We start from the raw sequence: 24,619 nt of genomic DNA, 5'->3' as shown, positions 1-24,619 counted from the left end.
GCTGTAATTCAAATGCACCATATCAATTGTAACAAATGAACTAAAATATTTGCAGTTTATGAGAATGCACAGTGGAATAACTCATAAGCCTTAATTGGCCTAAATGTGTTTCAGATGGTGTGGAATGGCTGGGGCCTGGACATCCCCATTTATACGCTTAACTTCATCAAGCAATGTAATGTTGGTCACTTTCTCACTGGACCGAAGAAAAGAGAGCAGTGTGCTGAAAGCATATTTCCAAGCTGTTCCTAAAATTGGTATGCAGTCAGATCAACAGAGGCATTATTTGTGCATTCATGCTGCAAGATTATTTCTGGTAATTCATATGTAGGTGTGATCTGTACAAAATATTTCTTTGGATTTAAACAGGGATAACATATGCATCCATGGAACCTATTTCCTAACATCTGTAAGGATATTAGAGAGTTAAGAAAAAAAGTAAAGGTAAAGGTAGTCCCCTGTGGAAGCACCAGTGGTTTCCAACTCTGGGGTGACGTTGCTTTCACGTTTTCATGGCAGACTTTTTACGGGGTGGTTTGTCATTTCCTTCCCCAGTCATATACACTCCCCCCCCAGCAAACTGGGTACTCATTTTACCGACTTCGGAAGGATGGAAGGCTGAGTCAACCGGCTACCTGAACCCATCTTCTGCCGGAATCGAACTCAGGTTGTGAGCAGGGAGCTCAGACTGCAGTACTGCAGCTTTACCACTCTGCGCCATGGGGCTCTAGTTATGTTGAGAGTTAATACAGATATGGTTTTCAACCTAGCAACTGAATAACAAAACAACAGATATGTCTGCACCATTGTTGTCTATTGAACTTTGGCTGCCCTTTTTATCTGTTTTTCACTCTAACTGTATTAAAAAGTATATATCGCAAATAGTCCCAAGGTTTTCAGTCCCAAGCAGGCCCTTAAATAAATAAATTTTAAATTTAAAAAAAAAACAGGTGCTTACCTGTGAGGAGGCTTTGTTTTGGGGTGACTTTGGTCTGACCATAGTGTCTTGCTGTTCTTGGCTGGCCAGAGGGGGAAACTGGCCATTACTACTTCTATGGCTGAATACAGGTACCATGATTCCTCTCTCTGTTTATCCCTCTGCCTTCTTCCCTCTACCTCTCATAAACCCACTGATGTATACTCATGAAGGGATGTTTCAAAGATTTCAGACCTGATGTTTCATCAGTTTAGGAACCACTCCTTTAAAAATAAGAATCATATTTCTAGTAAATTATTACACTAATACCTGTTTATCAGCATACAGTACATGAAGTGCTGGATAACAATGTTTTTATTGCACGAGGCAATGCACATGAGCATATGTGAAATGCTGCCTTTTCTCTTTTATGTCAACCTTTCAGAAAATAATACTTATTTTCTTTAAAATTGAACTGTATTCCTTAATGGCTTAATTTAGAGTTCTATCTCTATTTTGGTTTGTTCACAGAGAATTTGCATGTGAGAGGATCCAGTTGACAGTCCCAATCTGTGCATGAAAAGAAATATGTATGAAAAATTAGTCTCACCAATGAGTGAAGAGTGCATTGGTGAGATGCATTTGTCAAGCACCCTGAGCACTTGAACTGTTCTAGACAAATACTACATGCTGCCTCTGTTTGGGGGCCTCTGACATGGCTTCTTTTATATAGAATTAACATAATGTCATAGATCAAAGCAATCTGGCTAGGTTGGAGCAAGGGACATAATGGACCAATTGCTTGTCTTCGTGAAGTTAGAAAAAAAGCAGCCTGGCAACCTTCACAATCTGGGCCTCCATAGATAAAGAGGGATCCGGAAGCATGTCCAGACTCTTGACCACTGGTGCTGACATTAATGACATACCATCAAGAACTGGGAGTTGGCATCCCAGCCTCAGATTACTCCCATCCATCCACAAAACCTCCATCTTTGATTGATTCAGTTTCAATCAGCTCTGTTTGAAACTGAATCAATCATCCCAGCCTCAGATTACTCCCATCCATCCACAAAACCTCCATCTTTGATTGATTCAGTTTCAATCAGCTCTGATCCATCCAACCATGGCCTCCAATCCCTCAGTCAGATTTAGCAGGACAGCAGTAGGCTGGCTGCCTATCAGCAGATATAGCCTGGTGCCATTAGTATACTAGTGGCAACCCACCCTAAAACTCCACACCAGCTGGGTGATATGGTACATACATATGTTAAACAGCATAGGACAGAGGATTGCTCCTTAGGGGACCCCAAACACTAAAGGGTGTTGGGGTTATGCCCTCTTTCCAGGCACCACTCTCTGTCCCTGACTATGGAGGAATGAGGTGAACTACTCCAGGGCTACCCCACAGACTTCTATGTCAGTGAGGCAGTGAACCAACAGGTCATAGTGGGCCATGTTGAATGCTGCTGTCAGATCAAGTAGTAACGGCAGTGCTGACCTGCCTTGATCCAGCTGCCTGTGGAGATTGTCTGTGAAGGCAACCAGTGCTGTCTGTCCCATGGCTGGGTCAGAAACCAGATTGGGATGGATTTAATGCTGACATGTCTTTACACTGCAGTCCTAACCTAACCTAATCATTTATTGTGCTGATCAAGAAGGATAGTACTCTGTTTAGGATTGCACTGTGAGAATCATGAAAGGGAATATAATAATAATAATCTTATAACTGTAATTACAAAAGAAGAAAGAGTCACAGTGTATTCTTTTGTCCATGATTTCAAAAAGAACAAGAGAACAAAGATTATAAAAGATGTTAAAACTATTGCTAGTCTTTTTTCCCCTCTTCTTAGTATGTGGTGGCCATTACATCTCTTGGAATGGGACTGTGACCTCTCCTTATTATCCAAGTTACTATCCTCCCAATATTGACTGCCACTGGATTATCAGGGTATGTATGCCAAGGTGTAACATAGAACCAACCCGCCCCCCCCCCCCAAAAAAACCCTAGTGTATACTAAAAAAAAAGTAAGAATGATTGTAGTGTTAGTCAAAATGAAAGTTTTATTTTATACAGATCTGATCATCACCTGTGACATGGGAGGAAATGGATCCTTTAGCAGTCCAACATGAACACAACAGAATTCTTGTCAAGGCTCAGATTAGGAGTGAACTGGGATTTAAAAAAATGCCCTGGAAAAGGGGTCAGCCACCTCATCTGCCCTGGTCCTTCTTCCAATGGAAGGGAGGAAAAGAGAACCGACCTGCCCTCCATCCCAGCTACATCCCAAGGGAACAAGGGGGGCTGCCTGCCAGAATGGTCTCTTCTTAGGAAGGCTGGGTACTACCATCCCCCTGGCCAACCAGAACTCACTTGGGCTGGGCACCACTTTCCCCCTGTTTGGCCCCTCATACAAACTTGGCAACACACTGTACAGGAGAGACCACATGATCTTCTATCTCTTGGGTAACCACATACAACTCTGGCAAGTCAATGAATTCATTAGCCCATACGCTAGACCCTTTTCAAATTAAATTATGTATACACTCCTTTTACACCATTACTGTGCCACTGAATGGTGATGCAGATGGGATTCAAACTATTGATGGTGAATCAAAACACTTCATAGGCATTAGATGTTATTAGTAGCCCTCTCCTAGAAGTCACAGCAATATAAACATGTGTGCGTTTGTGTGTGCACATGTGTGCAGACCAGGGTGTTTGTAGGAAAAGCCCAGCATGAACTCATTTGCATATTAGGCCACACCCCCTGACACCAAGCCAGCAGGAACTGCTTTCCTGTGCATTCCTGCTACAAAAAAAGCCCCAGGGCTGACTAAACTACTGAGCTGTTACTTGGAATCAACAATAGTAGCCTGATGATCCCGTTTACCCCATCATATATTATGACATTGAGGATGAATCCCTGGGAAGCAGCACAGTTTTGCTTCACAGAAATTTGCTTGTAAAAAATATGGATTTTCTTTCTTCTTTTTAAATCTTAGGCACCACTACCTGGATACAGACTGTTATTCAAACTTCTTGTCATACACGTTCAGGAACAATCCTTAGGATCCAATAAATGTGATAAAGATTGGCTGGAAATTGATGGGGTCAGGTGAGCAGATTTGTCTACCTTGTTAATCAATAAGATTTTTTTCCCCTTTTGGGCAAAGGCTGTGCGCCTCTATGCCTCATTATAATACCCTAAGTATGTAAATGGATTTCCTTGTAGCACTGCTGGGAAAGGGAGGGTAAGTTGCTGGTTTTGATAGTCAGAAGGTTAGCCTTACATGTTATGCAGTTGTCTGTGTTGTAGTAAGTAATGCTCTACTGTTATCAAATGAAGACCAGTCCAGGGAAGCATGGAAGGGAACATCTGTATGATCTTACAAGAGGAAACTGCCCAGTATTATGTGTCTCTAAATGAGACGGGATAACCTCACAACAAACTAGAGTTGAGATCCCCAACCATATTGAGCCTGCTATGGAAGATAGAGTAGTCACAAAGTGACTGATAAGTAGGGTTGCTAGGTCATGGCTGGCAACCAGTGGGAGGGGGGAACACTGGGGGGCAATAGCACCCAGTTTCACTTGTGAAGTGACTGCGCACTGGCTCTTTTTTACAAACATACACATACAGGTTGTTTGTGCATTCACTATAACACATGAATAGGGCTGTCGTATTTGGAAGAACTGAAGAAATTTTAAAATCTCTGATGAGTTCTGATTGATAAATATAATAAGTAGGCTTCAAAAATCAGCTTCCAGGCTTTGCAGAATATTATCAATAATTAATCTCTGAATACCAATGCTAGGAGGTGACATCAGGGGAAACCTTGTGCTCCAAGGCAACTGGTTTAGTCACGGTGTGAAACAGGATGCTGGACTAGATAGACCAGGGATTCCCAACCCCTGGTTCATGGACTGGTCCCGGTCTGCAGACTGTTGACAACCAGACCGCAGGGAGGTCACCTTCCCAATGCTGCCATTGCCACTGAACCCCTGCTGCCACCACCCCCTCCCTTCCCTTCCACTCTGCCTCTCCCCCGGCGTGATCAGAGTGTGCCGCGTCTCTGCTCCACTGGCTGTGATGCGGCATGTATCTTATCCTTCTTCGAAGAATACGCTGGAGGATGCTTGGCTTCCCTTCGCTTCCCTTCTGGTTCTGGAAAGGAGGGGGGGGAGAAGTGTCCTCCAGTGCATTCTTCGAAAAAGGATAAAATACATGCTACATCACAGCTGGTACTTTGATTGCGGGGTTGGGGGTGCTGAGGCATGCTCTGGCAGGGGGTGCAGGGTGCTGAAGTGTGCTTTGGCGGGGGGTGGGAGCACCAAGGCATGCTCTGATGGGGAGGTGACAGAGGGGGGCACTGCATTGCTAGTCCCTGGTGCCAAAAGGTTGGGGGCCACTGAGATAGACCACAGGTCCTATCCAGTCCTGCTCTTCTTATTTTATATAACATTTGAATCACAGTAGGGGTAAAAGTGATAGTAGTTGTTGAATTGGCTTTATAATGTATGCGTCACTAAGCATAATGTTTGATTAGACCAATTACAATAAAGTATGATATATCTGTAGTTTGTCCCCTGTGTCTTGATCAGATACTGTAAACCAGTTTCAGAAGGCAATAAGATCAAGGAGTATGGCTATTCAGTTGCACTCAGTTTCCATTCAGATGAACTGGTCACGCACAGAGGGTTTTATATTGAATTCAGAGCATTCAGCCACACAGATCGTAAGTAGACACAAGCATACACATGTGGTACCAATGTTATCGCTTCAGAAAAATAATCATTTAATTCAAAGTAATCATTTAATTTCTTGTATTCTAATAATTGACTTTTATTTGCTAATTTCTTGAAAGGGCTTGGGGGTGGAAATGTCACTGCCCCTACCTATATTAGTTGCCTTTAAGAAACATGAGGGGCTTGAGGAGTGAAGAGCAGAAGTCAGGTCAGTTAAGATATGCTTCTTGGAGCTCACTGACTGAGAAAGGGAATATGGCCAAGATGCTCTTTCATGCTGCATTTCACCCAATGGTAGTTCTTACGGAATCTACTTGTAGGGGATTCTCCAGTGCAGGAGATGATGTGGCCATTAGGACACTATTCACCCATTCCAGTTATGGAGTTAGAATCATAGAGTTGGAAGGGACCTCCAGGGTCATCTAGTCCAACCTCCTGCCCAATGCAGGAAACTCACAAATACCTCCCCCTAAATTTTTGTGCCCAATAGACAAACTAGGTGGTTGCCTAGGGTGTCAGCAGGGTGGGGACACCAAATTCTGCCTTTCCCCCCAGGCAAACGCCTAGTTTGCCCCCTCCACACACCTCCTCCTCCCTCCCTTCCCCACCCCAGGTCTATTTTAATGCCGGGAAGGGTGATTGCATGCTGCACCCAGGCTGTCTAAAGTCCACCCCCCACCACTCGCTGATCAGCAGGTAAACCACACTGTGTCCTCACTCAACACCCGGGCAGGCCAGCAGCTGCACTAACGAACCATGTCTCAAAAGGGTGCCGCTGCTGCTCCCTCCTCCTCACTTCCTTCCCATCCAGGAAGTGGGGAAGAGCAGCAGTGCCTTTTGGGGGCATGGTTCTAGTGCGGCTGCTGGCCTGCCCAGATGTTGAGTGAGGATGCAGCATGGTTTTACCCACCGATCAGCTGATTACCGGGGAGGGGGGGGGGCTGGACTTTAGACAGCCTGGGAGTGGCACATGATCACCCTTTCCAGCATTAAAATAGACCTGGAGTGGGGTAGAGAGGGAGAAGGAGGCACAGGGCAGCGTCACTGCAGGGGGAGGTGCAGGGGGTACCGCTGCAGGGGGGCACTGTGGAGGGGTGCGGCAGACTGCAAGTCTGCCTAGGACGCCATGCACCGTTGGGCCAGTGCTGCTTGCGTCCCCAGTGAATGTTCTACTCCCTGTGCCTTGGCTGTTATCCTGACAGGCAGTGTTCTGCCAACATAAGGGTTCTGTCTCCTGCCACAGCATACTAACATAGTCCTTTCCCTTGCCTACCAACTGACATAGCAATGTGTTTTGCTGACATGAGGGGAGTTTAGGAGCAATCTTATTTCACCCAGAAGAAGATTGTTCTGTTACTGCATTTTAAGATGACTGTGATAATCAGAAACCTTTTGTTCTTTTAGCTTGTCCTAGGCAATTTAAATGTTCTGACAGAACATGTGTTCCCTTAAACAGCAAGTGTGATGGGTGGAAAGACTGCACAGATGGAAGTGATGAAGTAGACTGTGGTAAGTTTCTGGACATTAACTAATTAGTTTGGTATTTTAAATGTGCAGGAAAGTCCTTTTCAAATTTACATATTGGTGGATTTTATTTATTTATGAAATCAAATTTATATTCCGCTTTCCCCTAACGAGCTCAGGGCAGCTAACAACAGTTAAAATATATTAAAATATATTATATTAAATATATAGGCTATTAAATATATATTAGAATATTAAAATATATATACAGTGAAATCAATTACACACATTTAACCATAAAATCCAAGATGCACTTCGATATTTCTGATATTTATCTAGTGGGATTGTCAGTGCTGTGGTACAGTTTATTTAATTTATAGCCCGCCCTTCCCACAAAGCAGGCTCAGGATGGGTTCCATCAGCAAATCATACAATTAAACAAGTTAAAATTGTAATAAAACAGCTAAAAGCACCGTCTAGACTTAAAAACAGGTTTAGAAAAATCTGCCTCAATAGGGATAATCTATCAGTCCAAGGCCAACAGATCCCAGATTTCTGGAATGGGGGGGGGGGACTAATAGCAGGTGACACCTCTGCCTCAACTGAAGGCCTGGCAGAAGATCTCTGTTTTACAGGCTCTGTGGAACTGGAGGGAGTCCCGCAGGACCTGGATCTCCAAAGGAAGCTCACTCCACTAGGTAGGGGCCAGGGCCAAAAAGGCTCTGGCCCTAGTCGAGGGAAGTCAGATGTCTCTGGGGCCAGAAACCACCAAAAGATGATGGGTCACTGATCCTAAGAACCCCGTGTGTGCATGTGTGTGTATGTGTGAAATTACATACATTATCCCAGCCCCTCCAATCTACAATTTTTGCAGTGGAAGGTTGGAACAGAAGAATCATATGGTCACCTCTCTGACCGATTTCCGCCGCTCTCAGGTTCCTTTTCTCAGTGGGGCTTCCTTCCGATTTCACACTATCTGCCCTGGGGCTGCAGCTAGAGTTGGCTTTTTTGCATTGCGAACAGAAACTGGTTTTTAGAGGTTTCTGTTTGCAGTAGGAAAAAGCCAACGCTAGTTGCAGCCCTGGGGGAGATAGTGTGAAATCGGAAGGAAGCCTCACTGAGAAGAGGAACCTGAGAGCGGCGTAAGGTGAGTGGAAAATTGGTCCAAGTTTCTCTTTCCTACTCTCTGATCAGTTTTTCCAGTCACATGAGGAAGCCCAATGCATGTACACATGTAGGTTCTATCTCAACCTTCCATGATGTATTGAGAGCTATTCTGATCCTACTCCATCCCATCATTAATTCCTGTCCATGGGACAGAAAGATCCAAAAAGGTCTTAGGGTATTTGTTGGAGACGTATGATATTAAAAGTATTAAATATAAACTCAGAGCATTAGAAGCTTAGAAGATCATGTAACCATTCTGTAACGTACTGAGACAGGAGACGTTGGTAGGGCAACATGCTTTAATGGAGGCACGTTACAAGAGAGAGAACACGCGGGCCGGGTCCCGCTTATGTACAACTCCGGGAACCTCCCTCCAGACAGGCCAGTCCAATCCTGGCCTGTTGAACTTCCCGCCACAGCTGGTGATTGGCTGGGAGTTCGCGCCCTGTGCTGAGCAGCCCGGGGACGCCCGGTCGCTCCGCGCAGGGTCGCGCTGCTATTGCGTAATCGTTATCTGGATACACTACACATTCAACCAATCAAAAAAGTGGCATATAATCTTTAGTCCTAATGACTGTTTAGCAAGTCAACCAAAAACTGAGCTTAACTTCACATAACAAACTAAGGCTGCTTCTACATGGCAACAATTCTTGTAGCTCTTTTTGCTGCTAAGAATACACAGGCATTTACAGAAGCATTGCTGATTTTTTTAAAAAATGGCCAGTGGTGAGGTTAGGAAATGGCAGCCATGGCTGCTGAGGCAACAAAAGTACAATGGAAAGGCTATATGGATTTGCTACTACTCTGGTGACTGCCTCTGCAGCAATGAGAACTATATGGAGAATCATTGTACTGTATTGTTAATACCCTCCCCTGCCCATGGGGTGGCAACACAGTCCAGTATGGGAATAAGATTTATTAGGGCACCATCTTGGATTTTAGTCATTTTAATTCTGTGTTTATATTTAAACCTTTGCATGCAGGGCTTTTTCTACAAAATGATTGAAATTGGTTTTATTGTGATTTTATTTCTATTTTTATGTACTCCACTTTGAGCCCCCAAACGGGGGAATGGGTGGAATATAAATAAAATAATAAATAAAAATAAATAATTTAAATGAAGTCATTTGCATATTAGGGCACACCCCTTGACATCACATTGTTTCGCAGTGTTTTTTGCAGAAAAAGCCCAACAGGGACTAATTTGCATATTAGGCCACACCCTCTGCTGCCAAGCCAGCCAGAACTGTGTTCCTGTGCATTCCTGCTAAAAAAAAAAGGCTCTGATTTCATGATTTTATCTGCTGTTTTATCATTGATGTATATCACCTAGAGCCCTGTCTTTACAGGGATAGGATGATTCATAAACTGAATCATAAACTGAATAATCAATAATGACACAGCAATCCTACCTCTAGAACACACATGATCTCAGGGACATCTGCTGTTGAACTGAGTTTTACAGTCTTAGGGTTTAAAACAATTTATTATACTGTAATATATTGTAATAACACTTATCATCTGTTATTAAAATTAATACATATACATTACATTTTCTCCACCCTCCCCCCCTTTTAGTGACCCCTGGCAGTATATTTTAATTAAATTGCTAAAAAAAAAGGTAATCAGTTTGTCTATTAAAGAATCTTCATTAAAAAAAGATCATAAAGCAAAAAGAGAAAAGGAAAAAAAACATAATATAATTGTAATCCATCTTCATAGTAGTCCTTTAGTCATTATCAAAAGAACAAAAAAAATTATTCCAATAGTCTCACTTTTTTACTATAATCCATTTAATGTTCCTTTAGAACTTAATCATTGTCAAAAATCACCAAATAACCTTTAACATTCCATTGTTTTTCAACATATTTTTGAAATTTTCCCCACTCATTTTTAAACTTCTCTAAATCATGTTCTTTTAAGATTCTTGTAAGCTTGTCCATTTCACTCCAATGCATAACTTTTAAAACCCATTCCCACTTTTCTGGTATTTTATCTTGCTTCCACATCTGCACATATGATGTCCGAGCAGTATAGTCATTGACAGTATAGTCATTCTCTTAGGTTGTAATCCAGTGGAGTTTAATTGTGGCAATGGAAAGTGTAGGCACCATTCCAAGATGTGCAGAGGGGATGACAGCTGTGACAGTGATAGCCAAGAGGAGGACAGTTGCTGTAAGTATGATGTGATTTATTTTATTTTTTAACGGATAATGGCAAGTGAATCAATTAGTTGCTTGGCATCTCTGATGGAAAATGCTGCCAAGACACAACCAATTTATGGTGACCTTGTAGAGTTTTCAAGGGAAGAGATAAAGAAAAGTGGTTTGCCTTTGCCTGCTTCTGTGTAGCAGCCCCAAATTTCTTTGGTGATCTCCCTTCCAAACACTAACCAGGGCTGACCCTGCTTAGCTTCCACAGTCTGATGAGATGGACTATCTAGGCCAAAGTTCTTATTACATTAGTGCTAGATGTATGAACATTGAAGACTATTGCTTTTTGCATATATTTTTAGAAGAAGACCACCACAGATTTATGCCCTGCCCTTCACTCTGAATCAGAGTCTCAGAGTGGCTTACAATCTTCTTTATCTCCTTCCCCCACAACAGACACCCTGTAAGGTGAGTGGGACTGAGAGAGCTCTCCCAGAAGCTGCCTGTTCAAGGACAACTCCTATGAGAGCTATGGCTAACCCAAGGCCATTCCAGCAGCTGCAAGTGGAGGAGTGGGGAATCAAACCCGGTTCTCCCAGATAAGAGCCCACACACTTAACCACTACACTAAATATATAGGAATTGACCTGTTTAGGATTGTATTGCTCAAATTATGCCCAGAATGCTAAAGGAAGCCAAATGAGCTGAAACTTACTGTGCTCCCAGTAGTTCATTCTTCCTTTCATGAATGAAAATCCAAAGATGTTTATTTGACAGTTAAAAATGATTCATGAGGGGTATGTGGGTAGGAGAAGTGCGACAGGCTTAGCTATTCTTCCCCATGTTGTTTCCCCAATCAGAAAGGTTTCTCCAGCCTCACTATGGAAAATAAATATACAATACGGCTACCTTTTCTTGTCAGTGCTTCTGTTTAGGGAAAACAACACAGTTAACCATACCCTTTTGCCAAGCACCATAAGAACATAAGAGAAGCCATGTTGAATCAGGCCAATGGCCCATCCAGTCCAACACTCTGTGTCACACCATGTCACATCCCTTATATGTCCTCCACTGCTTTTTCATCTGAAGTTCCAGTTACTGAATTTCAGTATCACTTGTTGTTTGGCCCATAATGTGTGTAAATTTAAATTACTGGATTTTCACAAAATCAGTATGAGACAGCACCATGCTGTATCTAGTACTCCTTAAACATGCTATCAAGCAAATAGATGAAGAGTAGTAATCACTGGTTTCTAGCTGGCTGTTTTTCCCCCTTCAATAAAGTAAAAAAGGTAAAGGTAGTCCCCTGTGCAAGCACCAGTCATTTCTGACTCTGGGGTGACGTTGCTTTCACGTTTTAATGGCAGATTTTTTATGGGGTGGTTTGCCATTGCCTTCCCCAGTCATTTACACTTTATCCCCAGCAAGCTGGGTCCTCATTTTACCAACCTTGGAAGGATGGAAGGCTGAGTCAACCTTAAGCCAGCTACCTGAACCCAGCTTCCTCTGGGATCAAACTCAGGTTGTGAGCAGCGCTTGGACTGCAATACTGCAGCTTACCACTCTGTGCCACAGGGCTCATTTTATAAAACAATAAAAGAGTTCATCCAAAAGAAAAAAGAAACAATTTCTTCTTAAAATGCTCCACTGAAATCCATTGAAATCATCATAGTCAATACTTACAAGATTTTAGAAAAATATCATGTTATTTCTGAATGTGGGGAAAGATTTCTGCATGCAAAGCAAGTATTTTCATCCTTAAACTAGCTGGCACAAGAACCTCACTTAAGTAATATCAAATTGTAACCAAAAATTTCCCATGACAATCCTTTATATGGCTGTGTCCCTTAAGCACATGATATTGCTCTATTTCTTGTGTATAGTTACTAGTGTATGACATAAATTGCCCTCCAAACAAAGACCTTTGGCAATGACCATACATTTCCCAATTATATAGCTTGGGGGTGTCGAGCTCATTTCTTATGAGGGCCGATCTGATATAAACGAGACCTTGTTGGGCCAGGCCATGTCAGGCCGGGCCATGTTTATACCTATTTAAGATTAGGTAGTAGTGATATCAACTTTATAAAGGGCACAGACAGACACAAGTGATTTTTTTTAAAAAAAAACCCCTTTAAAACATGCTTAAAACGTTAGCACATTGGTATTAAAGGTGCTTCTTTGTATCACTCCCATGGGATCCAGGGAACCGGACAAAGGAAACTCTGGCTCCTTCCTTCCCTCCCCAGGGGACCAGGAGGGGGAAGGAAGAGAAGCTTGGCTCAGTAGCTCTGCTGTGTGATTGAGAGAGCCTGGAAAAACAAGCTCTGCCTTCACCCTTTCCTCCCCAATGGAGGAGCCTCACCCAATGGAGAAAATAGAGGTTTTGCTCTGTAGCTCCTGTGTGATTGAGCAAGCCTTGCAAAGCAAGCTGTTATGCAGAAGGAAGCAAGAGATAAGGAGAAGGAAGCAGAGGACAGTCAGTTGCTCAGGGGCCTGATAGGAGCCCTCCAGGGGCCTGATTCCACCTCCAGGCCGCATGTTTGACACCCCTGATATAGCTATTCCGGTGGCAAAATTGAGATCCATTCTTTTTAAATGTCCAGGTTATGTACTTGTCCTTTGGGCTCAGAATGTTGTGACTCTGCTTAGAATTGCCCTGTAAGATATATATTCTGTTCTTAATGGTTGTACATCACCTAGAGCCTTACATTATAGGGCATAGGTACACCCTACAATGTAAGACTCTAGGTGATGTACAACTATTAAAAACAGAATTCAAAGCAAAAAAACTGAAAATTGGCTACATTATCTTAATCTATCTCTACAGGAACCTGCCCAAGGCATCTTACAAATTAAGAATAATAAAAACTAAACCTTAAAATATCAATTAAAACCCAGCATTAATTAATATCCAGCATATTGCTAGGTCACCACGGAAACTGTTAAATGCACTCATTTTTTCCCCAAAAGTCATTATATAAAGTTATGTTGCATGATTTAAAATTATGTTGCACCATAAAACCCTTTTCTACTCTGTCATTGTGTCCTTTCAGCATACAAAAGTTGCTCACAGCATTCGTATAAATGCCTAAATGGGAAGTGTCCGAAAAAGCTAAATCCAGAATGTGATGGAATAAGAGATTGTGCAGACGGATCTGATGAAATGAACTGTGGTATGTAATCGATGAGAGGAGCAAATGGCAGTGCCCTTTTGTACCTATATTAACTCCCCAAATGAAAGTAATCTGAGGTGCATGTGAAGCTCCTCTAGGATGGAGTTCTCCATTGACTTCAGTGGTAGGAATAGTTTTATAAGTAATAATGCAATTCTGAGCAGAGTTACACCTTTCTAAATCTACTGATGTCAATGGGCTTAGACGGATGTTACTCTGTTTAGGATTACACTGTAAGTACAATAAGGACTGCAACTTCTGTGATAGCATGGAGAATAAATATATTGTTTACATGTTTATTCTAAATGTTATCTATATGTCTGTTATATTTTAATAGCATGTGGAAGGAATCAGGTAAAGAAAACCAGAATTGTTGGTGGTGAAGATGCCAGGTCTGGAAAGTGGCCTTGGCAAGCAAGCTTGCAGCTTGGAACATATGGCCATATCTGTGGGGCATCGATTATTTCAAATAGGTGGCTGGTATCTGCTGCCCACTGCTTTCTTGACTCTGAGTCTATAAGGTAGGCATTATTCAACACCAGGCAATTATTACTAGTAAGGCAAACTCATAATTTCCTTATGGGCACAACATAAATATTATATACACTAGGGACTGTGTTATAAAACTGGATTACTTAGGGTAAATTTGCTGAAAAAATAGTGTAACTTGACTTTTTAAAACTATGCAGCAGAAAACTATGTGCACGAAGTGACATAGGTGGCTGAAATGGATTTTTTTTCCAGGGGCTAGCATCAGTGAAATATTATGTTGAAATAGTTTATTTATCAATATGCAGAGAGACCAGGTTATCCTCATAAGGTGTGTATGTCATAGACTGTAGGGGATGTACAGTGCAATCCTAAGGAGAGTTACTCCAGTCTAAGCCCATTCATTTCAATTGGCTTAGACTGGAGTAACTCTCCTTAGTATTGCACTGGTAAGGTGCTAACTTGCTAGTTGCTACACTGTGGCCGTCCTTCCCTTCAATGCAGATACTGAGTTCTGCACCTGATAATAAATTATATGCTTTCCATGCACTCTTACAGAATCATGGAAAATCCCCAACCCTGAATACATCCAACAATAGTTGGGTATTGACCGTGGTTTTGACAATGAAGTGCAAATTATCAGTTATAGAGGCCAAGGCTGCATATAACCAGGAGCAATCACAGGGTTGTTTTGCTGAGAGATAAGATCTGCTTTTGTTTCCAAAGAGGTTCAGCCTCCAATTCAACACTGATTGATGTGGGCTGTTCACTTGTTTGTTTTCTAGATGCTACTATGTTTATCTGACCAAACATCTCCTGAAAATTGTTAAAGATTTTTAATACTTTTTTTTTTTTACAATTTAATATTTGGCTTCCTGATAGACAGAGGTTGTTCAGTCAGTGCCATGAATGGCATAAGGTTGCCAACCTCCAGTGGTGTCTGTAGATCGCCCAGAATTACAACTGATCCCCCAAGAAAATAGCTGTTTTGGAGGGTGGACTGTATGGCATTATACCCCACTGAGGTCCCTCCCTTCCCCAAACCCTCCCCTCCCTAGGCCCACCCCCAACTCTTCAGGAATTTCCCAACCCCCAGACCATGTTTTTGCATGGGTATGAACTGAATTCTACATTTACATTCAGGGATTAGTGGAGATTATAGAAATATAAATTGACAGTTGGGTGACTATTATGGATTTACAGGTGTATCAAGAATAGACACTCCTTGCAAATCTACATCAGGTGTCCCCAACCATTTTGAACCTGCATGCCCTTTGGGATTCTGACACAAGGTGGTGTACAGCCAAAAGGTCAATCAGAAACTCTGCTAGGCAGAAGCTCCACCTGACCCCACCCGCTTTGTAACAACACTTGGGGGAAACCAGGGAAGATGCTGGTTGGCACCATGGTACGCAGGGGCACTACACTGGTGACCCCTGGACTACATAGTTTTTTGTATATTGGTCAAATGTGCCAAATGCCATTCTGGAGGAACCTAGAAATACTGGCTTTCCAGGACACAGAGACAATAATCACAAACTGATCGTCACATGGTAGTCATTTTCCTGTGGTGTGATCCCACATATCTGTGGTAATTAGTAGAATATCAAAATTATATAAGCAGGGCCAATAACACTGGTTTCCCACACCCGGTTGCTACCTTTCTTTGTAATGGATGGTGATGGATTTGGAAAGTCCCATATCTATAGCTGCCTGTGCTGATATGGCTCACACATATCTCAGCAGTACAATATGAATAAAAGCCCCAGTACAATGTGGATAAAAGCCATTGTTCTCTCCCTTGACCATAAAGTTCATACCAAGGAAAATGTGTTTTTCACTTCAAGCCTGACCTTTATATTTGTTCCTATTGCAGTACAGTTAGCATCAACTTCTGATCATACATCATGAAGTATGATCAACATCTAGTGCTGTTTACCACCATATAAAATGGTACTTTTCCAGAGGTTTATCTTTGCCCTTTCTGAGGGTTTATTTCTTGGTATTTATAAACTTTAGGTGCAATCCACTGAGAACTCATTCTGCATATTCCCCTTTGTTATGAATGGGAGCGGAGTAATAACGGTGCTTGGAGAATTGCACTCTTTGTCTGTTTTCCAGGTACTCTATAGCATCTGGCTGGACAGCATATATGGGTATAAGGATCATTAACAAAAACAACAATAATCATATAGCCATGCGATCAATCAAAAGGATTATTGTCCATCCATATTACGACCACTATATCTCAGACTATGACATTGCCCTGTTGGAAATGGAGGCACCAGTATTCTTCAATGAGCTGGTACAGCCCATATGTTTACCAAGCAGTCCTAGACTATTTATTTATGGAACTGTCTGCTATGTAACTGGCTGGGGAGCCGTAAAAGAAAATAGTATGTTCATTTTTGGATATGTTTATTGCAAAGTGCAAGTGTAATACTGATTTGTAATCCCCCCCCAAACCAGTTTTTTATGATTAAGATTTATTTAAAGCGTTTAGAAGAAACAAGACCTGGCTCAATCAGATATCAGTTTTTCCAGTTCTGAAAATACATATTCCCAGTGACAGAAGGGAGAGCTGTTCTGTCTGGAGTTTTGATATTCATGGAGCATTAGGAAGGTAACGTCATAAGATATGAAATAATTGTAAATAAAATAGAGTTTAATGTGTTAAATTTTCCAACAGCTTTGCAAACATTTTTTATGGGGAAATATAGGCAAATCAAAGTAATCAAATCCTTCTTAAAGTCTAGGCATTTATTTATTTATTTACTAGAATGATCTCTAAGAGAAGGCGAATCTTAATAGTTTTTAATTTTCAGTCTTGCCCTTTGTGATTTGAAATATCTTATTTGACTATTTCCATATTTCTGTTGATTTAGGTCAGCTTGCAAAAACTCTACAAGAAGCTAAAGTGAAAATAATTAATCAAAGTACTTGCAACAAGCTTTATGATGATCTGATTACTTCTCGGATGCTGTGTGCTGGAAATCTTAATGGTGGTATTGACGCATGTCAGGTAAAGTGGAAGAAAATAAAACTGCAGAAAGCTGCAATAAAGAGCAGTTTTCAAATGCCCATTAAAAAGTTTTGCTTCAACGCTTCATTCAAGGGATTATTATCATTCTTCTTTCCACAGTTCTTACACTCATAGAAGAATATTAGTTCTTCCCTTGGATCCCCGTTTGGGGGGGGGAACCTTCTGGTTATACCTTTCTTTTGCCACATGGTGGCATATTTCTTCAATTAGAAGCGAGAGACAATAAAAAACTGACATCCCAAATGTAGCAATTAAACAAAGGCTGAGTGCCAAAAAAACAAACATAAAAAGGGAAAGCCAGGCTGATTCTTCTCCTCACTGCATCCCGCCCATCTCTCATAGCTCTTATCATGCACTCCCAGGATCCTCATCATGGCCTTTCAGAAATGAAAAGGAGCTCCTCTCCCCTCTTTTGCCAGGAGAAAACCTGGTAGATTCCAATTCAGGATGTTTTTCACTGCAGGCATTGAGTCAAGCTCAATATGAAGTTAGTTTCAGAATGCCATTGCATCTGATCAAGACAGAACTGTGATTTGTGCAAAAGATTCCAGGTAACTTTTAGGTATCCTTTCACTGCAAAGATATTTGCACCCACATGCAAATATGTCTCCTTGATTTCAACTGCACTTGAGTCCAAGTAAAGATATTTATTACCATCAACTGATACCTCTGTTTTGGTTTAGTTCAGTTATTGGCTAAGTTTCCTAAGCCTAATCAAGCGGAACCTCATTTTTTAATGTTAATATTGCCACTACCTTCAGATCTGTGGACTAAAGTGAAATAGTTAATGGAGTCACATAGAAACAGACTTATGCTCCATGTTCTGATCAGGATGATCTACATGTGGAAATAGTTTTCTTTCTGAACCAGGTGTTATGTGCACAAATAGTGCTTGTGTGTGTTTCTTTGGTGGATCTTCATATGAAGGACTTGTGGCTTCATGTATAGTTTCCATGATGGAATAAGATACACAGAAATGCTAACACACTTGCTTTAGGCACCTTCCTTCTTAACTCATGTCTCAGTGCTGCCTAAACTGATAGTACCAATTGATAGTGTGTAGATGTGTGGAAAACATAAGGGCCTTAGATTTGAACAATCATTTATAGAAGTGTATGAAGAATCCCAATTTTGAAAGGGAGATACAGTGATGCATAATAGTGAAATAAGTATAAATATGACTAGGTACCAAAATTAAATTAAAAATGAAGTTTCTCTGTTCTAATACTGGGACTTCTGTCCTTCCCCTTTAGGGTGATTCCGGAGGACCATTAGCCTGCTTAGGAAGGGGAAACAGATGGTACCTTACAGGCATTGTCAGCTGGGGTGAAGGATGTGCTCGAAGAAACCGCCCTGGAGTTTACACCAAGATCACAGCAGTTTATGACTGGATTAATCAGTACACAAACTAACAGAAAGCTTGAGGAGAAAAAGCACACAAATCTTTACAGGAGCCCTTTAATTCTAACAAACAAAACAGGTTTTATAATATTATAAAGAAGATGTTAAGAAGAAACAATATAGGGGTTTTCTGTATTGATTTATAGGCAAACAAATTTTGCACTGTTAAAGAATGGCATGGATTAGAATCCATTTGCAGAAATTAGGGAATGGAGCTGAACTTTTAATCATCTATCTGAAACTATTTTGAAAATGCTTCTGCTTTACATATTCATTGATTTTGCTTTTGATGATTTGCTATTATGGCTGAGCAGTTTCCCCCCTCTTTCTTGATGTCAGAGGATTGTACAGTTTTAAGAGTTAGAGAGATATTTGAGAGTTCAAAAAATATGGAAAATAAAGGCTGGAGGGGTGGAAGCTGCAGATGCCAGAAGTTTTAGTGCCATAAATCCTATGTGATTTACAGTGCAATCCTAAACAGAGCAACATTCTCTAAGTCTATTGAAGTCAATGGATTTAGAAGAGTGCAACTCTGTTTAGGGACACTCTTGTCAATTTCGCACTAGTCTTTTAATCCTGGTTTAGCCCTGTCTCCAAACTGACATTCTACACTAGAATAATAGAATCAGATAAACCAATTCTATGATTCTATGATTTTAGTGTAGAATGTCAGCTTAGGGACATAGCTAAACCAAGATTAAAGGTCTAGTGTTAGTTTTCTTTAACTCTGGTTCCTTCTGTTTCCCTAGTGGACTTTCCCAAAGTGAACTTTCTTTATCAAGCCACCCTGCATCATTCACCAGCAGCACAGGATTTGTACAGCAAATTATGTCATCATGATCGTTCTTAACATTTAATGAATAGCTTCTTCCCAAATGAGAGCACCCATATTGTCTTGTTTATGTACATGTTTAGCAAAAGAAACTGTAAAGATGGATATTCTGCTGGCATTTGGATAAATACATGTTTTACTCAGACTATGCAGATGTTGCTCTTAAACTCCTTGAAAACCTTTATTTTAAAGATACTGCTCACCTTTAAAACCTTTATATAGTACAGCTGCTCTGGTAATTACTCCAGAAATAATTAGAAACATTTGGCAAACGAAATATTATGCATATAATGGTTGTCATCAGTTCTTTACGTTTTCTTTTGATCTAAACAATAAGAAGTGTTGTGGCTCTAAAGTTTGTGATGAATTTTGGCCAGTTCATGGCTGAATTCAGATGGCCAATTTCAGCTGACTGTGAGGAAAAAACCTCTTACAGAACATCGTAATCACCAGCTTGGTTGCCAAAGTGATTCACACACACGTTTGGCCAGAGAGTGTGAGCGAACCTATCCAGGGGCAAAAGGGACTTATGTAGTACAAACAGCCATAACGCTACAAAGGCGCTCAAGACCAGTACAAGAGTGCCCACCAGGAGAACGGATGGCTTCCCATCGTTCCTTATGACGTCCATCCCAGCCATGGAACGGAGGAATCTGCGCCGCCAGGAGCTATCCAGGCAAACGGTTTTGAAGCACTGACCATGGAATCCACCGTGGAGGGCTAACACCACACGCAGCCATCTTCCTTCCAGGCTTGAATCCATTCCAGCAAAGTGGACAGCTCACGTACACATCAGATGTCACCTGTGCCTGCAAGCAATCTACCCACCCCAGGAGTGGTTAATCATCCAACCGCCACTTTCTTTGTCTAATTGAACTCAAGACAAAGACTGGTGCCAAGGAGAAGACCGAAGAAGAGGAAGACCATCTTCAGCCTGAGCCAAGTTCCTTTGTGTAAACCGGCTGTTACCTAGGCAATGATTTGACTCTCTATTGTCACCTTTTTAGATAAGTTTAATAATCTTAAGTATCTCCCCACCCAGTAATCTCTCCTATTCTTCTCCCCAACTGTCATTTTGGAGCCTCACCCTGGTCCATTTCAATCTGAAAGTTCACTCAGGTATCCAGGATACAAGCAAGTCCATTGATCCGGAATGGTCATCCAATTAGGTGCCACCAATGAACTTCCTATTGGTTGCCGTAGTAGTCCAGCCTTTATGGTCACTGCGGAACCTCCCCTTTTTGGGAGGTCATGCATCAGCTGACCACCTTCCTCCTCCCTTATACCTCCCATCCCCTAAGGGCTCAAGAGAGTCCTTATAATCTGTGGACTAGCTACCCACAGGTGTGCTTCTATCAGTATCCCAATTCCGCTGCATAGATCCATCCCTGATTCCTGATCAGTTTCGAGTCCCTTCTCCCACTTCCTTGCTCGTCGCCATTGGAGCCTTTCTTGAAGATTACGATAGGTAAATATCACTCTGTTCATCTACCCAGGTGTTCCCCTATCTATCTATTTTTCCTAGGACTGTGTGTATGATTTTATGAGTATTTTATCTTGTATGAAAGCCTATATTTTCCTTAATAAATTTTAATTGTTTAACTTAATTAGAGTCCCTAATATTTTTAAGCATTACTTTCTGGATGTGGAATCCTGTATACACAGGTAAAAAGATCCTGACTAAGACAGGTGCCCACCTGACAATTCCCCAACCTCGTTTTGAGGGCATTTTGGCTTACACTGACATAGGAATGCCCCCAGGTGGATTAAAAAAGCAAGGTCAGACAGGCATAGTTCCCCCTCCCCAGTCTCACTCCCACACTCACCCCATCCTCTGACATCTATGAGACGGATCCAACAGCTACCACTTGGGAAGTGGTAGCAACTTCTTCTGCTTTACTCCATCCATCTTTCTGGGCGTCTGACCATGGGAGCACACAAGCAAGGTGGATTGATGGTATGAAACCGCCAATCCACTCTTGGTGCTCATGAGAATCTTAAAAAAAAAAAACAACTGCCCAGAGCACATGAGTGCATGAGCACAGGCCACTAAAATGTAAGGGGAAAAAAAAAAACCAAACTGTGCTAAGATGCAGCACGCAATAGCAAAGGGGCCAAAGTGTCCCCTGTGTGATATACGGGCGCATTGTCCGGGAGCGTCTGATCGGGATTTTGCTGCTCCAATTTGGGGCAGCACAGTTTGGGACACCTCTGGTGCACCTGAAGCTGCCCATCTGTACCCAGCCCATGGTTAAAAACTGAAGTTCATGGAAGGTCAACTGGATGCCTCAGCTGAGGACCAGTTGACCTGCCATGAATGTTCCTCGGACTTTCAAGCAGGTTTGTTCATGGTGGTTTGTGAATGGATACATTTCCAGACAGTCTTTCTCAATCAAAATGTTTACCAAACTCCAAAACAATGGGGGAGGGGGGATTAGCCAGCCTTGGAAACACCAATAGGGAGCCTCCAAAGCTTGACAGGCACTGCTGGTTGCTGATAACAGAGTTCCCATTCTGCTCTATGAGATCAGAATTCTATACTTTCAACAGCTCTGCACCCTCTCCTCTATTGGTTGTTGGCAGTTAGACAGAGAGGCAGGGAACTTATTAAAGGTAAAGCACATTAATTTATATCTGATTGTGACACCTCTCCCCTGGTGGTGTTTGTGTGTTTGGTGGACTCAGGGCTTTGAGCCACTCCATCCCTCTGCTCATGTAGAGGGGCTTAACTACTGTGTGCCTCAGCTGAGGGCCCATCCTTTCTGATTGTGAACACATCTCCCCTGGTGGGGCTTGGGTGTTAGGTGGACTCAGGTGGTCACAGGGCTCTGAGCCACCCATCTCTCTGTTCATGCTGAGCAGAGGGGTTTAGTACTGGGTGCCTTGGCTGAGGACTCACATTTATAGAAGAAGAAGAAGAAGAAGAGAAGGAGAAGAGGAGGAGATTGGGTTTATACCTGCTCTTCACTACCTGTGGGAGTCTCATAGTGGCTTACAATCTCCTTTCCCTTCCCCTCCCCACAACAGACACCCTGTGAGGTAGGTGGGGCTGAGAGCTCTGACAGAAACTGCTCTTGAGGGGAACAGCTCTGTGAGAACTTGTGACTGATCCAAGGTCACATCAGCAAGTGCATGTGGAAGCAAACCCAGTTGTTCCAGATAAGAGTCCATGCACTTAACCACTACACTAAACTGGCTCTCCCTCCCACCACTCCTGATTGTGAACATCTCTGTGTTCCATGAGGGTGGAAGTGGGTGCAAAGGGTGCTTATCATCAACGCTCCCTCTAAGCTGTGAAATCTTTTGAGCAAAAATTCTACTTCATGAGCTACTGGCATTAAAGTTGTGAGTTGCTGCACAGATTAGTTTGCTCTGGGGCCATCCTTTCTGAGCTAAAACAAAAATGTGTAAGTCAGAGGCCAAAAAAACTGTGAAGCTAGCTCACACTTAGAGGGACCACTGCTTGTCATGGAGGCAAGAAGTCCTCCACCTCCTAAATATTGCCCCTCTGTACCTATGCACCAAATTCATCCTGCCAGCACACTGGAACTTGGCCCTAGCAGGATATCACCAAAGGACTCAGAGCCTCCTTCCCTGCAAGCTCAACATGTGTTTCCATTCTTTTGCTGCATAGAAGAGTTGTGGACACGCTTCCCTTGCTTGTGGTGGGAATGTACTTAAAGGAATGACAGGATTGCCCATTGGAATCAATGGGAGAGGCTTGAAGGCCTGCTGAAGATAATGGAAGCCAGGAATGCTAGCTGACTGGCATAGGCTCCATTGAAATACATTATAACACAAAATAAAGGTGGTGGAGCTCATCCAGGGATTGTTATGCAGCTGCACCTACTATTCAATGAACAAGGTAGGAAGGTGGGGAGGAAGAGAGGGTACCCTCAGAAAGGTTCAGGAGCTGCACTCTTGTGAGCTCCTGCTGAATTTAAGGCCTGCCTGAGAGTAGGAGAAATCTACGGGGATTGGAATGACAGGTCACAGAGTGGAATGATGGCCCCTGGGAGTAGCAGGAGAAGGAGGATTAATCATTCCATCCCGGCTGATATTGGGTTCTTGGCGATATACAACAAGGAATATAACTACATATATTTAGATCAGTAAAACCAATTAAATGAAAAACAGATTACAAACCTCCAATGAGATCTCATTAAGGTGCTACGAATCCAGATTCTTGGAAAGTGTTCTCGGACTAGAATGAAAGCCTACAGAGTAGAATGTCAGCCCTTAGAAGTAGAAGTCTTCAGAGACATGTATAACAGCCCCCAAAGTTTTGGGGCTGGATTGACAGGACCCAGAGTGGAATGGTAGCCTGTAAGAGTAACAAAATTGTTCTGGAACTAAGTGGCTGTGAGCATGCAGGGAAGGGCAAGATAAAAATCTAACTAATAAATAACAGCCCTCAAAGTGGAATGACAGCCACGGAGTAGTAGAAGTGTTCTGGGATTGGAATGACAGCCCCTCTACTGGAATGATGACCACTGGGTGTAGCAGAAATGTTCTGGGGCTGAAATGGGAGTGGAATGACAGCCACTGGAAATAGCAGAAGTCTTCAGAGACAGAAATGACAGCTCTCAAATTGGATTGACATACCATGGGAGCAGCAGAAGTGTTCCGGGGCTGAAATGACAGCCCCTCAAATAACAACAACTCCTGTATCAAAAGACTTCTACAACTACAAGTGGTTGCCATTTCACTCTTAGGGATGGTTGTTACAGTACCAGAACTGTTCTGCTACTCCCACAGGCCCTCAATCCACTTTAGGTGCTGTCATTCCTGTCTCAGAAGACTTCTGCTACTCCCAGTGGCTGTCATTCGAATTTTCCAGGAGCTACTTCCCTGAACCATCATTTCAGTTGGGGGATTGTGATTTTAGTGCCAAAATCTTTCTGCTACTTCCAGGAGCCATCATTCAGTGCTAGTTAAGGCTGCTAAGCTCCCACTGGGGGCAGGGTATCCCCCTCCGGTTTGGGGGCCCCAACTTACTGGCACAGAGCAGGCTGCCAGGGGGATCCCCACCCCCAAAGAGCTCCATCATCATATGATATGTCTGGTACAATGACATCACCTGGACGTGACATCTTTGCGCAGGGCACGTAATGCTGGGGGTGCTCTAGCATACGGGGTAAAGCTCCATGGTACCATAGTTTTAACCTAAATCCTAGAGCATCCCCAGTGTGATGTGCCCTGAGTGATGACATCATATCCAGGTGATATCA

At 42.4% G+C, this 24,619-nt stretch overlaps 1 protein-coding gene across 1 annotated transcript; it reads left to right on the top strand.

Annotated features, from left to right (window-relative positions):
- The first annotated feature begins 118 nt into the window (after positions 1–118).
- LOC132569109 (suppressor of tumorigenicity 14 protein homolog) lies at positions 119–18,711 on the top strand. Its single transcript, XM_060235291.1, has 11 exons — positions 119–257; positions 2,767–2,864; positions 3,920–4,032; positions 5,520–5,653; positions 7,032–7,172; positions 10,359–10,469; positions 13,504–13,623; positions 13,961–14,144; positions 16,234–16,417; positions 16,998–17,134; positions 18,409–18,711. Exons 1-10 carry the CDS (start codon positions 125–127, stop codon positions 17,031–17,033), a joined length of 1,254 nt encoding a protein of 417 aa, XP_060091274.1. The 5' UTR covers positions 119–124; the 3' UTR covers positions 17,034–17,134; positions 18,409–18,711.
- The last annotated feature ends 5,908 nt before the right edge of the window (positions 18,712–24,619 follow it).

Source organism: Heteronotia binoei, chromosome 3 (genome assembly GCF_032191835.1).
Source record: "Heteronotia binoei isolate CCM8104 ecotype False Entrance Well chromosome 3, APGP_CSIRO_Hbin_v1, whole genome shotgun sequence".
NCBI classification, from domain to species: Eukaryota; Metazoa; Chordata; class Lepidosauria; order Squamata; family Gekkonidae; genus Heteronotia; species Heteronotia binoei.
This window is presented reverse-complemented; position numbering and strand designations above follow the sequence as displayed.

What these genes read in the sequence shown, in the direction of transcription:
- LOC132569109 (XM_060235291.1), top strand. Translation starts at nt 125, where the DNA reads ATGGCTGGGGCCTGGACATCCCCATTTATACGCTTAACTTCATCAAGC. An exon ending in AGCATTCAGCCACACAGATC is followed by an intron (nt 5,654 to 7,031) that starts GTAAGTAGACAC and finishes CTGCATTTTAAG; the next exon opens with ATGACTGTGATAATCAGAAA. An exon ending in CCAAGAGGAGGACAGTTGCT is followed by an intron (nt 10,470 to 13,503) that starts GTAAGTATGATG and finishes GTGTCCTTTCAG; the next exon opens with CATACAAAAGTTGCTCACAG.